The sequence below is a fragment of the Cyanistes caeruleus genome, chromosome 1 (assembly GCF_971803275.1).
Source record: "Cyanistes caeruleus chromosome 1, bCyaCae1.hap1.1, whole genome shotgun sequence".
NCBI lineage: Eukaryota > Metazoa > Chordata > Aves > Passeriformes > Paridae > Cyanistes > Cyanistes caeruleus.
The window spans coordinates 32,914,588-32,932,899 of record NC_141701.1 but is presented as its reverse complement, the minus strand read 5'-3'; the positions used below and the strand labels follow the sequence as shown (position 1 = coordinate 32,932,899).

Sequence of the window (18,312 nt, the reverse complement as noted above, 5' to 3'; positions counted from 1 at the left end):
GGCAGGAAGGAAGGCAGGAAGGAAGGAAGGCAGGAAGGCAGGAAGGCAGGAAGGAAGGCAGGAAGGAAGGAAGGAAGGCAGGAAGGAAGGCAGGAAGGAAGGAAGGCAGGAAGGAAGGCAGGAAGGCAGGAAGGCAGGAAGGCAGGCAGGAAGGCAGGCAGGAAGGAAGGCAGGAAGGAAGGCAGGAAGGCAGGAAGGAAGTCAGGAAGTCAGGAAGTCAGGAAGGCAGGAAGGCAGGAAGGAAGTCAGGAAGTCAGGAAGTCAGGAAGGCAGGAAGGCAGAAAGGCAGGAAGGCAGGCAGGAAGACAGGCAGGAAGGCAGGCAGGAAGGCAGGCAGGAAGGAAGGCAGGCAGGAAGGAAGGCAGGCAGGAAGGAAGGCAGGCAGGAAGGCAGGCAGGAAGGAAGGCAGGAAGGCAGGAAGGCAGGAAGGAAGGCAGGAAGGCAGGAAGGCAGGAAGGCAGGAAGGCAGGAAGGAAGGCAGGAAGGAAGGCAGGAAGGCAGGAAGGCAGGAAGGCAGGAAGGCAGGCAGGAAGGAAGGCAGGAAGGCAGGAAGGCAGGCAGGAAGGAAGGCAGGAAGGCAGGAAGGAAGGAAGGCAGGAAGGCAGGAAGGCAGGAAGGCAGGCAGGAAGGAAGGAAGGCAGGAAGGCAGGCAGGAAGGCAGGAAGGCAGGAAGGAAGGCAGGAAGGAAGGCAGGAAGGAAGGCAGGAAGGCAGGAAGGAAGGCAGGAAGGAAGGCAGGAAGGCAGGAAGGCAGGCAGGAAGGCAGGCAGGAAGGCAGGAAGGCAGGAAGGAAGGCAGGAAGGAAGGCAGGAAGGCAGGAAGGAAGGCAGGAAGGAAGGCAGGAAGGAAGGCAGGAAGGAAGGAAGGCAGGCAGGAAGGAAGGAAGGCAGGAAGGAAGGAAGGAAGGCAGGAAGGAAGGAAGGCAGGAAGGAAGGAAGGAAGGCAGGAAGGAAGGAAGGCAGGAAGGAAGGAAGGCAGGAAGGAAGGAAGGCAGGAAGGAAGGCAGGAAGGAAGGCAGGAAGGAAGGCAGGAAGGAAGGAAGGAAGGAAGGAAGGAAGGAAGGAAGGAAGGAAGGAAGGAAGGAAGGAAGGAAGGAAGGAAGGAAGGAAGGAAGGAAGGAAGGAAGGAAGGAAGGAAGGAAGGAAGGAAGGAAGGAAGGAAGGAAGGAAGGAAGGAAGGAAGGAAGGAAGGAAGGAAGGAAGGAAGGAAGGAAGGAAGGAAGGAAGGAAGGAAGGAAGGAAATTTGCTTGACACGTTGCCAATAAAACATTTTCAGACACCACAACAGATTGATACAAATTTATATTCTGTGCTCACTACTTAGAAGGGAAAACCTATCCTATTTTTCTACATCTCTAGTCAAAAATCTGTCATAACACTTCTTTTTTTTATTGCTAAAAAATAAAACAGAACAGTGATACGGGAGAGCATTGCTAGATGGTTGTCTAGGAACAAAGATTACCTTGTATTCTTGCAGTTTAGAAGTGCAAATAGATGTCTCTTCCCCACCCAAACATTATTATTAATGTTCTTCATGGCATTAATTACCTCCCTAAGGCCAGATCCAAACCAGAGGTTCAATGGCCATGAAGGTAACTGGTCACTGCTGCAGCTTCTCCTGAATTGTATGATACAGACTGGGAATGTTAGCTACTGAAGTGAGCAGGAGAAGGAGGTGGAAGATAGACCAGCATCAAATTTGTGTTTGTTATTCCTGGCTGACCGCAGGGGGCTCTGGGGATCAGTGCCTGAGGGTAAGTGGGCTGAGGATTAGTAAAATAGCTCGGAAAGCAGAAGAGGACTTAGGTACCTCTTCCACACACCCTGGGAGCAGTAAAAATAAAAACATAATTTCAACCTCTGCTTCCCTTCTTGCAACCATTTTTTTCCCTACTACAAAATTCCTGGAGATCATATAGAGGTAGATGAAGAAGAAGTCTTGCAAGCAGGGGAAAAAAAAAAATCAACCCAAAAGCCAGGGGTGTATGAATTTGCATAACACACACATTTTTAAATAGCTACTGCAGCAGTTGCAACAGGTAGTGGTAGATTCTTGCAACACTGAGATGAGGCCTGACTCTTCTCTGGAAGATAGGCTTCAGTCAGACTAATCTCTTGGAAATGGAACTGAACCTTTTAATTCATGCAGTCAGATGAGAGATGCTAACATGTTTTTTGTCAATGAAAACTGTTTAAAGGTGAACAAAACTGCAGCAAAACTCAGATCCAGTCTAACTACAGACTAGATATAGTATTTACCCATGAGCATGGAGAGTGAAACTGATCTGCCCTTTGAGATTTTCCTCTTCCCTGAGCTTAAACTAATTTAAAAAAAAAAAAAAGTTTACAGATGTAAACAAAAAATTGTCAGCAGTTTCTTAAGATAACTGAAGTAAAAAAATAGAATCTACAAGCAGACATTTAATGAAAGGTGAGAATGTATAGAAAAGGCAATTTTTAAAGCTTAGAAACAGTCTAAACTGATACAAAAGGCAGAGATATTTGGCTGCAACAACTATTTTCTCCAGCTACAACAGCTTATATTTTCCATCTTAACTTCACAATGGACTACAAGAATCTGGAACATTCTGCCCTCTGAAGACACTATAAGAATTAAAGGTCACTGAAATTTCTAGCAAAGACAATGTGGATAAAACTGCATCCTCCTCCCTGATGGTGGATTTTGATGCACATTAGCAGGTGTTCTGAGAATCTTAAATTGTCATAACAATAATTCATTAAATGAACTGAAGGCTCAGGTATCAGAATAATACTACAGGCACAACAGAAAAAAACCCAAACCTTTAGCCCTTAAATTTCTGTAACTCACAGTCTTTTGTTCTTAAAGTTGCTTCATACGAGGGTGGAAGCTGTAGGAAAATAAATCTAGTTGTCTGACTATGGATTAAGACCTGGAATGTGCAAACAAAGGAGTTTTTTTTATGCCTTTGAAGATTTGAAAAGCCAAATTCTCACAGATACCAATCTCTGGATAGCTGAACACTTTATCTACCTTTTTTTTTTTTTTTTTTTTTTTTTTTACTTCTGCATAATATATATGTAACAAAATATTTTTTCATATATGCCAAATAGAGCAGTAAAACTTTTGGATATATGCCTTATATGGAAAAAAATAAAGAATATATCTTAGTATATTGTTATGTTTTACCAAGTCTATGGGGCAGATAAAAAGGACGAAAACTGTACTGGTTCAAATTGGCAATTGAGTACAGTGTATTGAAACAGAACAATGTACAGTGGGATTCAGTGTGTTTTGTTGATATAAGCAGACACTAATAATTTCTAACACCAGCATTTTGAGTACCTCTTTTGAAAATGTGTTGTTTTGATTAGGAAATTTTGTTAAAGTTCATTTTGGGAGTTTTTATCTGGGTTTGTTGGGTTTTGTTTTTTCCTTCCTGTATGATAGGTTGATTTTAAAACTGTATTTTAAAGCTCTAAATTAAGTGGTCTTAAATAAGATTCAAAGATAAGGCAAGTTTTGCTATGTGGTAGTGTGAAACTGTTACTGGAATGAATTCAGGCAGAACAATATTACATCAAACTGTCAAGTGTGAACTGAGTGAGTTGTATGATTTAGTCTAACTGAGCAAAGTTGGTTTTTTAACCTCAGGTTTTATAGAATGACAAAATATGAACATTGAAATTTTCAGAACTAGTGCCTCACAAGGAGTGTATTATAGTCCCCTTCTTTGCTTGAATTTTTCCAAACTTCATGAAATAAGAGCAAATGTTTCCTTGGACAAATTACTTCAACCTCCATTTAAATTTCACATGCTGGTTGTACCGTTTTTTTCCCACACAGCCTAAATGCATCCTCTTGAAAGATAATTTTTTTTACCTGTCATCACAAATTCAATCTCCTCAGAAAAATGCTTTCCCACTAAGTGCCCTTTGACACAAATAATGAACTGCTGGACATAAAAAATTGCTCTAGGTTCAAATTAATGTGAAAAAAGTTATTGTTATGCTTAAAAAGATCAGACAAGCGCATAACAACTCTAGTATGGTTTGGTTTGAGCACGTTTGCCTACATGTGCTGATGCAGGCCCATATGCCTGGCACATCAGCTACTTGGAGTTAACAGTAGGCAATTTCACTGAGAGCCACCCCTTGACTCTAACAAGAAGCTTGTTAATGCATCCTTTCCTCCCATTGCCCCAGTGAGCCAGAGGGAAGCTGGATCTCTCACCTCCTCTATGGTTCTGGGATGTCCAGCTCTCAGTAGGCAGACACTATTATTCCCTACCATCTGAGTCAGGTCCCTTTGTGCTATTCCATTTTAGGGGTGTTGAGCTTAGCAGTATCACTGCTTCAGATCTGCAAGGCCATTTATTTAAATATAGGCACACAAAATATATGCCTATAATAGGAAGGAAACTATGAAAGTCTTTGAAAGTAGGTCTGGAGGGCTTCAGTTTCTCTGCAAATTATTTTAGCTGCTATCTAAATCGTATACCTAAAATTAGAAGGTGTGTACATTCCTTATCATTTTAAGAGTGAGTATATTGCTTGGTGTCACTGTTTACTGGAAATGGGTAAACCACACAGTACATTTAGAATTTGTTGTTTCAAGGGACTTTTTTTTTTTTTTTTTTTTTTTTTTTTTCACAGAAGCATAAAAAATTTTAGTGACAAGTTTTGGGGTTTTCAAAATCCCTACTGACTTGTCTGGGAAATACATAATCTGAAGCACAAAGGGCTTCTGAAATATTCTGTAATAATAATTTCTTGTCATTGTTCCATCACTTTGGTTATGCACTGGTGCAGGCTTATATTGTGAAATCTACTGGTCGAAGATGCTTTCAGCAGTCACAGTTTTGTGATGATCTACTTTTGAAGAACTCAGATGAGATCCCACAGTTTATATTTTAAATGTCATATTTGAAGATTTTCTTGGCCTTTTCTTTCTTTCTTGGATTAAAATTGAAAATGATTAAACTTAAAGATTCAAATGAGCATTTAATCCTACAGCAGGATTTATTACAGTTGGCAGAATGATTGCTTCAAGAAAACTTAATTACCAACATATGTAAACAATCACTGCTGTGTTTAGCTGGCATCCTAAATGATAAAAATTTACTCTGGGATAAAATGTGCTTTTACCCTGAGGTCCATTGTATATGGTAACATAGAACAGAGATGGAGAGACTTGAACTGGGAGGAACTCTGTGTCAGAGATGTGGGACTCTGCAGAGGTACACTGATTTGGAAGCAGTATCCTCTGCCCCTTCCCAAGGTGAGGGTTGGTCTCCTTGTTCTATCTCCAAGAGACTGCCTAAGAAAACTGGAAAGAAAACAATTCCACATTTTCTTAGACACCTAAGTTATCAGCAGACCAAGGTGAACAAGATCTAAGGAAGCAGATGAGAGAAGAGGGTTTTGTACATCCCAATTCACCCTCTAGACAGGGCAACCCAGCCTTTCAGCTCTTTCATAGACTACACAAAGTAGGCTGCCTAAAGAGTACTCCTATATCATCTCTTTACTATCTGTTGCAATCTGAGACTGTCAAGATCTTTAGTCCAAATCTATTGTCTATAGATAAAATCTGAAACTCTGTCTGGACAAATTTCAAGGTTTGGAATACCTTTTTCAGCAAGGAAAAAAAAAAACTATCCTCAGTGTCAAGATGAAAGGAGCTTGCTAATGAAGCTGTTCTGCTTGGGGAACTAGTGTCAGAAAATCATAAGGAATCATAAGAAAAACCAAAACAAATCAGAGAGGCAGTCATCACATCTCATCTCTATATTATCTGTGCTCTCAGTGTGCAAGGAACATTAGGGAACAATTCAGATTGTAGGGGTTGATAGGATTTCTTTTGTCCAGAACATAGCTCTCCACCATCAGGGATACATCCTTAACAAGGCAGAGATTGCCTTCAAGCAATGCAACATCAGTCTAAAAGGAGTGATGTATCAGCCCTCCTTAAAGATGCTTGCTTAGTTGCTAAAATTTTTAAGAAATATAGGGTAAGGAGATAGAAGTGCTTTGCTCCAGGAATGGAATAAATATTTTTCTGATGTACTAAAATGACTTTTTTTTTCCACACCAGCAATTTTTTTCATGCTGGATCACCGCTCCTAACATAAACTAAAAGAGCAGAAAGAGATAAAATCTCAATGTGCTAAATTTTTAGTATGAGTCTTATCCCACTGATGTCAACATTTTCATCCAAGTCAGTATTTTATTACTACATTTTCCAGTCAATATGGATTTTTAGCTTATCAGCTGAGAGTCAAAGTGAAGAGGTGAAGGTATAAGGAGACATCTCAAATTTCTGGAATGGTTGCTTAACAAGAAAGAACACAGGGACACAGTAAATCTAGGTATCCTCACAGTTCTATTTCTGCTATTCCTACTGGGTGGTACTGATAGTGGTACATTTTCCTAACTTCAGTCAGTAGTTCTCTGTTGAATCATTCTGTGGATAGGGGAGGAAGAAAACCTTTCTGCATTTTTTCTTTATCTGACACAGATCTCCTCTTTGTTCTGGCTGCATCCCTTGTTCTGTGTCTGGAGAGATAAGACTGAAGCCGCTACCTAATATAAGCAGATGTGAAGTAGGTTAAGTTGTAAGAGGAAGACGTTTTATTTCTTTAATTCCTGTGCAAGGATGAGGAGCTGTCAGACCAGATAAGAAGCAACGGGACAAGTTTTATTTCTTTCATTTCTGTGTTTAAGGCAATAAAAGGAAGAAATATGAAGTGTCTTGAACAACTGCAATTCTGGCCATTGCTGGAGAGTTGCCAGCTTCAGGTCCTTGAGAATGTATGAGGTTTGCTCATATTGCCTCAGCATACAGCTGGAAACAGTGATGGTGCAGTGTAAGATTGAGTTTGACTCCTGTCCCTCCCACCCCAGGCACGTTCCCTGCATTATTACTGCCATGTCATCACTGTTGTCCTGGCCCCAGCTTTTCAGAGCTGACTTTTGAGAAATTATTCCTTACTGGATGCTTTGAATGCCTGAAATCAGGTCAGCCTCACTTTTCCTACCTCAGTACTTTGGGTATAAACCCAGTGTTCGGCAATGAATGCAAAACACTGTGTTCATTTCATTAAAAATTTCAGAAGGTTATGCAAAGGGGTTGGATCAAGTAGGTCTCTTGTACTGAAGCCACAGATAATCTCTTCCTCTCTTATCTAAAGCAAAAAAATGAGGGAAAGATGAACTAAAAGGACCACTCAGTCTATGAAAACATCAGTACAGATTGCCATACTAAGACTCTGTTTCTATAATTAGATATTTGTTACTTTCTAATTATATAAAGAGAGTCATAGTAGCAAAATATTGCCAATTCTTTTACTTATTTTTATTTACTCATAAAAGTTTTGGATGATTTTTGGAGCCCAAGATATACATGAGCACCATCAGGCAAGTAAAGCACAGAGAAATGAAAAGTTCACTATTATTCCATAGCCAAGGAAATGAGAACACTCCCTGTCTCTCATTCTGACCACAAGATGTAGCTGTCCCTTTCCATACTGACCCTTCCATTCAGGATTACAGGCTCTCATTACTTACCAAATAAAACAGCCAATATAAAGAGGCAATGCCTCAGGGGAGCCTGTGCTGGAGAAATACACCATGAGCAGGTGGTAGAGTGTCCCCAGGGCCCTTCACCACAAGGTGTCCCAGCCCTGATGGGGGAGACACAAAATCTGCTGGGACAAAGATTGTTCTGTGGCTATAAACTGGCCAGGAGTGAGTCACGCTGAGCTGGACAGGCCTGTAGGTGCAGCCTGGACCCTGCATCCTGGGAGCCTCCTCTCCTTCCCATCTTCCTTTAATACTTTTATTTTGTTCTGGATAAGGCTCCGTTGGTGCTACATTATACAGAGCCATGCATACACCACCTTTGTGCCTACTTCCTGCTCCTGTGTTTCTTCTTGACCACATTGGCAGGGAACTGGGGTGCTGGGGACATTCAGGGAGTTCAGGGGCCCACTGGAGCTGTCGGCAGCCTGTGCACACACAGACTTCCCTGCAGGAGGCTCCTTAGGCCTCACCGTCTGTGGGCTTATTGAAGGAGCCATCGCTGGCACCAAGGGCCCTAACACCATTCCTGCTGCCATTCCTAATGCTCTGAGCGACTGCCAACCATATGAAGATCAACAAGGGAAAGTTCTGGATTCTCTACCTGGGGTGCAGCAACCCTGGATGTACAGACAGAGTATGGAATGAGAGGTTGGAAAGCACCAACACAGAAAAGTACCTGGTTTCTGCTTGATGGCAAGTTGAATCTGAGTCAGCAGTGCCCTGTTAGCCAGGAGGGCCACCTGTGTTCTGGGGGCATCAGGGACAGCATGGCCAGCCTGGCAAGGGACGGGATTGTCCTGCTCTGCTCTGCACCGGGGCAGCCTCATCTCGAGTGCTGGGGGCAGTTTTAGGCTCCTCAATATAAAAAAAGACATTAAACTATTAAAGACTGTCCAAAGGAGGGCAGTGAGGATGGTGAAGGGCCTTGAGGGGAAGCCGTATGAAGGTCACTTGGTCTGCTCAGCCTGGAGGAGCCTGAGGGGAGACTTCACTGCAGTTACAGCTCCCTCATGAGGGGAAGAGGAGGGGCAGGCACTGATGGCCGCGCTGTGGTGACAGGACCCGAGGGGATGGCCTGAGGCTGTGTAAGGGGAGGTTTAGGGTGGATATTAGGAAAAGGTTCTTCACACAGGGAGCCACCGGGTGGCGCCCGTGCCCCGCCTGCGGAGCCGATCCCGCCTCTCCCGGCGCTTTCCGGCCGGGCGGGACTGCTGGGGTGCGGCCGGGCTCCCGCGGGAGGAGCGAGGCGGCAGCGGCGGCCCGGGCCTCTGCCACGCCTGGGGAGGCGGCGGAGCCGCGGGGAGACGGCGGCACTCTCGGACAGTTTAAAATGGGACGGGTGCTGCCCAGTGCCAAGAAAAGACGTGCCCGCTCTGCACCAGGTGCAGAGGACTTTGATTTGATTTGAGGTATTTGATGCTTATACTCCTTTCTTTATTAAATAAAGTAATGCTTAGGAGTGAGTGATCAAGCCACAAGCTGACGGTTGGACTTGGTGATATTAAAGGTCTTTTCCAACCTTAATTATTCTATCATTCATGATATCTATATCATGATTCTAAGCTGGTTTAACTAGATAACCTCCCCCTAGTTCTTTCTGGAGGATTAAATATTTTTGAAGTGTTGAGTATGTTCATCCCACCCCGAAATTTTTCCAAACACATCCTAGCCCCTCCAGCTGTATCTGCAGGTTCTTTACAAATGAGTTTTTCTCTTTGTTTCACCTGAATTTTTTTCCTCTTGCTCATGTCTCCCAGCCAGCTGCCAGTTCTCCAGGAGTCACCTCGCAGGAGAGCCAGGCACATGTCGATGACAGAGAGGAAACACTTGTGCCAGCCAGAGATGCTGAAGGCCACCCGGGGCTGTCTCCCCACACTCGGTCAGAGGCACACTTTTTTGGGATTACCAGAGTTTGGGAAATGTGTCTTTCTGTGTCTGTAGGTATCCAGAGTAGCTGCTGTCAGAAAAAAATCTGCAAAACATAATTTGTCTATTCTGTCTTAAATGTTGAAGAAAAAAAAAGTGATTTTTTTTTGGTTTTGCAATAATGACAGTGTAAAGGCATATCTGAGAAGTGAAAAGAAAAAAAAAGTGTTCATTTATTATTTAGTGCTTGAAACCACTGAAACCTGGAATAGGAAATAAAGGTTGTTGTATTGCTCTGATGCCTCATGTACAGTGACATTTTAGTGTTAAACTACACTCAGAAAAAAATGATCTGCTGTCTTTCCATCCACTGCTCAACTTGCCACTGTCTTGCACACCAGGGTATATATTACAAGGGAGCTGGACATAAAGCTTAAATCACCTACCTGTTTTGCTCAGGGAAGTGGTGGAATCACCATTCCTGGAAGTCCTCAAAAAAATATATAGATGTGGCACTTGAGGATACAGTTTAGTAGTGAACATGGCAGCAGTCAGTTAGTGGTTGCACTCAGTGTTCTTAGAGAACTTTTACAATCCTAAGGATTCCATTCAGCTTCAGCAGTAGGATCTACAGTGCAATGTCAGGATTTTTATTCATTTTGCTCTGATGTTTGGTAATATCTTGGTCAGATATCAGACTTCTTGGTGATAGATACACAAGAATGAAGGGATGCATGGTCTTCTCTGCCCAGAAGAATCTAAAATAGAGAAAAATCTAAACCAAATATAAAACACAGGAGGTTCTGTGAACAGGAGACTTCACTTAAAATGCAGAGGGTATGTCTAAGGTACTAAATAGCATGAAGGGCTGTTCTACAAAGACTGTCCTCTGGCTTTGAGGTCACCTGTCCTGGGCTAGTTTGTGTTCATGCTACTTATGACTGTGCACTCTCAATCTCCAGAATACTATGACATAAACTGTATATTGTGAATGATCCCTATCCACTGCTGGCTCACAAGTTATGTCTTGGCAGTGCTTGGGAGAATGGCACACGTCCCATACCAAACCCACAAACCATGCAAGGACCTCTCCAACAATGTAACAGCATAGACACAGAAGTTGCAGTGCTCAGGAATGCTTCTGAACACCATTTCTTTTTAACTTGTGACATCTACATGGGGCAGGTTTAGTGTAGGCTATAGTACAAATCATATTATGCATACGTGGGTACTGTGTTTCAGGAATTCTGTGTGATTCTGTTTATAGCACATAGTTACACCTTAGCCAGGATATGATAGCTCAAGACTGTCCTTCAAGAGTTTTCAGCTCATGCTTCATAACATCACTGTCACTCTGTTAAACACTAAACTTGTAATCCAAATATCTGTACAGCTGAATTTCAAACATTTATCTCCCTGTACCTCCAGCTGACACTTCATTTCTAGTGGATGAAGGCAAATTTACTCTTGAGGGGTGGTTCTTTATAATGATCTACTTGTACATTTTGGTTGGTTGGTTTCTGTCTCCAGTTTTTCTAGTGAACAGAACTTCACCAAGTTGGCAGTTTAGTTTTAATCCAGGGGTCCTACAGAAAAGGGTTAAATTTTCTCTTTTTTTTCCCCCCCCTCTTTTTCTCATGTCAAAATGCTGTTTACTCAATCCTTTCCCAAACACAACAAATTTTGCTCTTTTTCCTATGAAAAGGGCAAAACTTGGGCACAACCCAAAGTGTTGTGTGTTTTTCATGTGTTGAAATTTAATTGTGATTCTGGGGTTTGAGTGCCTCAGAGGTTTTCCTGCATACACAGGGTGAACTTTTATAACCTCCACAGTTATACAGAACTATCCTAATAGGCCTTACAAGTCTCAAGCATATCTATACATACTATGAAAATGTCACACACAGGAATATAAGAGATTTTAGGACTTCAAATCACCTTCCTAGCAAATAGGAATGTATCTTATTTTTTGTTGTCCCCTTTGAAGAGATCAAAGTTCAAAGAATATATTAATTGCTTGTGCTGTTCCAATCCAAATTTTCTATGAACAGTCATACCTATGTTTACTTCTTATCTTTTACTGATTATGGGATTTAAGGTGCTAATAATGTAGCTTCTGCCATCACAGCAACCTGGAATTAAAATTAAAAAGTGATACATTAATTATTGGATTACCATCCATTGGTCTTATTCTTCTTGTTTCTGTAAGGAATTCCTGTAAGATAAAGGTGCTGTTTTCTGTGCCCTTCATACGTGCTGTGCTCACTACACAGGCCTTCATGAATACTTACACAGTGATGCAATCCTTTGTTATTCTCATGACTTTTTGTCCCAAAAAGTCTGTTTGCTTGGATTAGGGTTATGTTTTTGTAATTATTCTGACTCACAACTCTGACTGCTTTGTTGTCATAGAGAGCTTTTCTTGCCACAGTCTGAATTATTTTTAACCCTGAAAATGTGAATTCTTTTTAATAGTTTCACCGCAATGAAAAGATAGAATGATTTCCTTTGCTTGCTAAATTCCAGTCACATCAAGGTTAATTATAGTTCTTCTGAGTGTCACCATGTATTTCTAGTCTCAGACTCCCCCAGACTGTCAGAATCCCTACATTACAGGAGCAATTCCTCAGCTCTACATCAGCCACAAGTTCTCAGTTTTGCTTGATTTGCTGGATAGATAAGTATATTAATCTTTTCAGCTGTCTTAACTTTTGGAAGAATTTTAACTTTAGTAAGGTTCTCACATGCTGCATTCTAACTGAGGCATTTTTGGTTATTTTTTACTAATTTACACATTTTTCAGGGCCAAGAAAAATACTGAGACCTATACCTTCTTAGTACCTGAATCCTAACCAGCCTGCACTGTGATAGCACAAGTTTCTGCATAATGTAGCAACTCATCCCAAAGCCCTGTTTATAATGCAATAAAGAGTTTAATAAAATTCTGGATATAGGTATTTAGGGTCTGCAAGGCAGCTCAGCACCTGTCCTCTGTGCACTGAAGAAAACACTTCTGTGCACATCCTTCAGATGGAGTGTGATAAACTCTGTCCAGTGGTGGAACCTAATTCTTAGGTATAACTGGAACAAGTCTTGGTGAGAACCTGCCCTGCAGGTTCAAGTGCAAATTCACTATTATATAGAATTAGTTACTTGTGAAGAAGTGACTATTGCTCATTAGAATGGTCAGCTTTCCATGTTATTTCATCCAAATAATGTATATATTATTTGTTTATAGGGTTACTATACACTTATATTGAGTGTCTCTAAAACCCCCTTCTTCATTCCTTTTAGCTTCCTTGGCTCATATAAAGTTCTGATACTCAAACTGCCTATATCACTACCAACATTAAATATTTAACTAAAATTTTATATTTGATGGAATCGTGTAGCTGGTCCTTTTAGGGTCCTTTTAGGATCAATAAAGAAAGACAGAGCAACTTTCAGATACTTATTGAGATCTTCAAATAATTTATTCAATTCCCTCTTTCACCTGGGATACCCTATGGCAACTGTACATCTTACATAGTCACCTTTACTTAGCCAAAAAATCTAATTTTTACTCAATATCCATAGCATATCTCAGAGTTCTTTAAATAGTGCATGTATAAAGATACTAAGAGGGAAAAGTATGGCATAGGTATTTTTTATGTGCAAACTATGTTTCTTTTGCTCAGAATTGTTAATGTTTTCAATATGAGAGAAATACTTTCCTTGTGTAAGCAAAGCATCAGAAAGGAAAGGTTAATTAATCATGGCTAAGGATCTGCTCCTTATTCTCTATTCCCACACAGAATAGAAACAAAGCAAAGTATCACACAATATTTGTATTAATCTAAAGTCATAAAAATATTGTTGGGAGGCAAGCATTCCTCTTTATATATGGACTGTTTTCCCCAGAAGTCAATGCAGGTAATCTGCCAGTCATATTTCACATGAAGCAGATTTTGGCTGAATCTCAGTTGCAGGTAATTTGGCATTTTATTTGTAAAACAGCTTCAGCAAATTCTGCATAACTTTATGGGATCAAGAAGGGTTCATTTTTTACCTTGTGCAAGGAACATTAATATAACAAAATCATCAAGCATAAACTATCTAAATCTAATAAAAATATATGTATTTCTTACCTTCTGTGCTCGTAAACTGTAGATATGTGAGGTAGTTTTTCATTTTAAGTTTCCCTTCCTCACACCTCTGCAACTATCCAAACAAACCAAACAGTCAGACTCCACAAATGAAATTAAATTAATATATCAGGTTGTCAAAAACTTAATAAAAAAAAGAGGGGACTTTTATTATCAATCAGTGGAATCCATTAATGCTTAAATATAGCATTTTAGAATGCTTTACTCACCTCATTCATGTAAAGAACTGATCTGACTTTTAGCTGAGTAAAAAAGTGTTTCAAAACTATATGTATTTTTGGTGTGTCTTTATGGGTGAGGAATGCCAGAATATTTGATCTACCTGACATTTCCTTGGAAAGACAGCAGCCTTCATCTCAGGACAAACACACAGGGAACCTGTTCAATTATCGGATCTTTTTCTAATCATATAATGCATCTCATTGAGAGAGAAGAAGACTAATTTACTTTTTAAAAACATTATTTATGAACCCAAGGATTAAAATTAATGATTTGAAATATCAGTTCCTTACTGAAGAAATCTAAACATCCCTAATTGCTGTATTAAGAGAAGTAAGTATACACCAATATATATATATATATCTGTATAGAGGTATGTAAAAGAAAAATCTGAGTCTTGTACAACATTTAGTATCTAAAGCTGTCATTTTCTCTCCAGATTTTGGCCTGAAATGTCACCTGTGACCACTGTTTACATCTGTTCTAGAATTACTGACAGTCTGTTGGGACACCACCACCATATAGCTGTGTCTGTTATTATAACAAATGCAGTAAGTGCGTTCATTACTTTATGAAGGAAGTATCTCTATTTATTATGCAGCCACAAAGAAAAATGTACTTGAGAGTATGCAGTATGGTGCATGGGTGGAAGCAATCCTATGTTTTTCTTCATATCGCACTCCTCACCTCCAGATTTGATCTACTGTATTTACTTAACCACTTCATATTTGGGAATACACGCTGAACATTTTTTCCCATCACTCTACACAGACCTTTCCATACTGTTTAAAGTGCTCGAGCTTTCCTTGATTTTCTGATCTCCCAGAGTCGTTAACCAATTACAGCTGGGATCAAGGCCAAAACCAGCTAAGTATCACAACTGAAATTATCTCAAGCGGTACCTTCATTAAACTGCTGAATAATCTTTTTTTTAGGCTCCAGATAAACATTGGTAGTATTTTCTCACACCTTATGCCTTCCTAAAGGTCCTTCATTTTTGCTTTATTGTTTATGTTCTTTTCATTTTATAAAGCTTCCTAGAGGAAATGAGGTGACTTCCCACCTCAGCTACATTAACTGCAAATTAGGATAGCCCTCTTCCTTCTCAGACTTTCTCTGGAAAAAATGGAAGTTAAATTATATTATGGTCTCTGTACAGCTTGCCTCCAAATCACTAGAAGCAGCAATTTCAGCAGATCCTGGACTGTGGTTTCATTTTATTTTGTAGTGTCTCTGGATCATTTTATATTTCACAAGAAGAAAAGCAATTTTTTGCAGTTTACCTACTTCTAGGACATACCAATAGCCAGACTTGGTCTTCTATGCAGTATTTAAAACAAGAAGTCTATGACATAGAATGACCTGGCAACAAATTAGGTTAAACTGTTTCTTGTTAAACAAATGTTTATTCCTCCTCACTGCTTATATTAGGAAGGGGTGGCTTTTTCTTCTCTAAAGCAATTCAGTTTCCTCCCTTACTGTGAGTTTACTGCTGATACAATATTTTGAGAAAAATAAAATCTTATCTCAGGAGTTTTAATATTAAAAGAGGAAAATTCTGTTCTCAACTAGGAAAACTTATCTGATTTTCCCACTGCAAAAATACAGATAAAAGCAAAACGCATTACAGATGGAAATGCCAAAGAGCAGCAGAAGGAGCTATTACACTATATTACATTGATTTCTTAATTTACATTTATTTATTCTTCTGCTTCACAGAAGAGAATATTGCAGAGCATTCTTTAAGTTGGTAAAACTTGGCCATCCCTGCTGCTTGATAAAGTGCTCCACCTCAAATGAAATGTTTGGGGTGAAAGTGTTCTTATCTGACTCTTGCTGAAGATGTATCTGCCCTCAAGAGATGGGGAAGATCACAGTGTTTACAAAAGTGGATTTCAAGAACATGCATTACAAAGACGCTCGCATATGGATGCAGTCACACACTATCACAGCACCAGTAAGTCATTGTAACAAAGCTTTTAATGTCATTTATAAAAAAATAGAGTTATTTACATTTGCAAGTTATTTGATGGCATCCTCTTTTATTACAATGTTTGAATCTGTAAGGAAATGTGACACTAACTCATTTGAGAGTAAACTTCTCAATGATAAGCATAACAGTACAGGAAAAATATTTAAAACACTGTGAATTCCTGTTATTTTGCAGCATCATACAAACACAGTCTTTACAACACATGCACCCTGGCCTTACAGTAAGCAGAATTCCCTCCCAGATTAAGGCACAGAAACTCTGCCACATTTCTAGGGACAGTCCCACATTCTTACATGTGGAATTTCAAAACATAACCAAAGGAATTACTTTAATTCCAATGGGTTGTAGCAGAATGTGTCCACTTACACATTTTTAAGAAAACGCTGATCAAAGGGACCAAGAGAAAAAATGTATGACTAATTGCATAGTTGCAGTAAACCAGACCCATGAATACAAAAGCCATCAAAATATATTATAAATCTATCTGACTTTCAAAGCTACTTTAAAATACTGTTTTGCTTTACAATACAAATAACACTGTTTGGGGTTAGTTTGTAGAATTGTATTTTGGTCCATGCTGTTAATTCTATATCATTATATTCCTCTTCCATTAGTTTAAATGCCTCAGAACAGCAGGTCCTCAGGCAGTGGTAAGAATGATGAAGCCAAGTCTTAGACTTCAGCTGCTGCAGTCAGTTCATAAAACCTCTAATTTCAACCACCTCCATTATTTACTGCTTTAAATAATCTGCCCTCAGAACACTAAGGGAAAGAATGATGAGGGATGCAGATTTAACACTGTTAGAGATGGGGGTTTGCCCCATCTTCTAGTCCTGAGCTGATAAATCACAGCTCTTAAAAATATCCAACCCATTAAAAAAAAAAAAAAAAAAATCAACAATAAGAAATCCTCAATTTAGTCTGACTACGCAGTAGTTCCACATAATCTGCTGGCAGTAGAAACTTCTTTGGTGTCAGAGTCAGGTCTTCCTGAAACCACAAACGGCCAAGTCTGTATGCAAAAAAAAAAAAAAAGGTATTTCATATTAAATATAAAGAAAGTTTATCCTCGTATGAAACTGGAGCTTTATTACTGATAGATGTCTAACTCTGGTTCAGTTGCAAACACGTCATCATGTTTTAGTCCCTGTGGGAAGCACAGAGAGAGCCGAGTTCCTCTAACAAATATTTTCATTACGTTTTTCATTATAATTAAACGCTCCACAGAAGGTTTGCAATAGTCAGCAACAATGTTCACATCCAAACTGCAACATTTCTCTTGCTCTGAAACCTCGCGTCATTTAATAAATATAAAGCATGTAAACTATTCCAAAATAATCACTCTGCTGCATATAAGAAAATGTTTTAACCCTGTGACAAGCATCGGGCATTTAATTTTGCACCGATGAACTCATGACGCTCTGCTTGTGCTGCAGGCCAGCCCGCAGACGGAGTTACTCCTTTTTCGGACACTAAGCTTGCCTAATGCCCAAGGAATGTAATCTTTAGGGTCCCCTATTCCGACTCCCCAGGACTGACACACCCGCCATCACCGAAGGCTAAGCGCGGCCCCGGAGTCGCCCACGGTGATTGAGGATTTGCAGAGCAGCCACGGCCGCTCCGCCGCTCCTTCCAGGGCGGGCACGGCCTGAGCGCTGCCCCCCTGCCCGGGGATCGGCCCCAGCGGTGCCCGGGGATTCCCCGGGGGCGCCCCTCGCCGCATCCCGCCCGCCCCCCGCGCCGTACCAGGTTGACAGGATGGACGTAGCCGTTCTCGTAGCGGTCCTCCTGCAGGAGCTGCCGGAGGTGGGCAATGTAGCTGGACGCCAGACGCAGCGTGTCCAGCTTGGAGAGCTTGGTGTCGGGCGGCACCCAGGGCAGGCTCGTCTTCAGCCGGGAGAACGCCTTGCTCAGCACCCGCATCCGCGCCCGCTCCCGCGCGTTGGCCGCGTTGCGCTGGGACTGCTTCCCCTCGGGCGGCGGCCCCCGGGGCCCCGACGCCGCCTTCTTGCCCCCGGGGCCTCCGCCCCGCGCCCGTTTCCTCTTGCAGCCGCTGCCCGCCGGCCCCGCCGCGCAGCTGCCCTCGCCGTCCTCCTCCTCCTCCTCCTCTTCCTCCTCTTCCTCCTCCTCCGCCGCCGAGGAGTTGTCCCCCGAGGGGTAGAGGTCTCCGCGGGGCTGGCTCTTGGCCGGCGGCGGGGGGTAGTCCAGCTGCAGCGCCCGCAGGTCCATCTCGGGCAGCTCCTCCGCCTCGCTGGCGGAGCCCGTGGACATGGTCCCGGGCGGGCGGCGGGGAGGCGGGCAGCGCGGCAGGCAGGCGGGGGCGGACGGCCGAGCCGAGTCGGCCCAGAGCGGGGCGGCCCCGCCGCGGAGAGTCCGTGCCGGGGCGGGGGCGCGGGGGGGCGCGCAGGGGGGATGCGCCCCTTGACAGCGCTATATATCGGGTGTCCGCGGAGCGAACCATCTGCCGGGCGGAGGGGAGGAGAGGGGCGCGGGGCGGGGGTCGGCCCTGCGGAGCCCCGCGCCGGGG

General features: G+C 42.0%; 1 protein-coding gene and 2 long non-coding RNA genes across 3 annotated transcripts in view; 1 reads left to right on the top strand and 2 right to left on the bottom strand.

Annotated features, from left to right (window-relative positions):
- The window catches only part of LOC111924748 (uncharacterized), an 87,577-nt gene extending 78,783 nt beyond the window's left edge, over nt 1-8,794 (bottom strand). The window contains exon 1 of the long non-coding RNA XR_015285773.1: nt 8,239-8,794. This is a non-coding gene — a long non-coding RNA (uncharacterized LOC111924748). The remainder of the gene's footprint in view (nt 1-8,238) is intronic.
- Nucleotides 8,775-11,591, top strand: LOC111924653 (uncharacterized). Its single transcript, XR_002861783.2, has 2 exons — nt 8,775-8,971; nt 9,320-11,591. It is a non-coding gene; the product is annotated as an uncharacterized LOC111924653 (long non-coding RNA).
- Nucleotides 11,592-15,754: 4,163 nt separating this feature from the next.
- Nucleotides 15,755-18,112, bottom strand: MSC (musculin). The gene is made up of 2 exons (XM_023921085.2): nt 17,532-18,112; nt 15,755-16,797 (listed from the first exon to the last, which is right to left on the bottom strand). The coding sequence occupies exons 1-2, from the start codon at nt 18,054-18,056 to the stop codon at nt 16,711-16,713; spliced, it is 612 nt and encodes a 203-aa protein (XP_023776853.2). The 5' UTR covers nt 18,057-18,112; the 3' UTR covers nt 15,755-16,710.
- Between the last annotated feature and the right edge of the window lie 200 nt (nt 18,113-18,312).

Bases quoted from the DNA above. Each gene is read 5' to 3' on its own strand.
- MSC (XM_023921085.2), bottom strand. From the start codon at position 18,056: ATGTCCACGGGCTCCGCCAGCGAGGCGGAGGAGCTGCCCGAGATGGAC. The intron at 16,798-17,531 runs GTACGGCGCGGG...TTTTGCATACAG, and splicing joins ACGTCCATCCTGTCAACCTG to ACTTGGCCGTTTGTGGTTTC.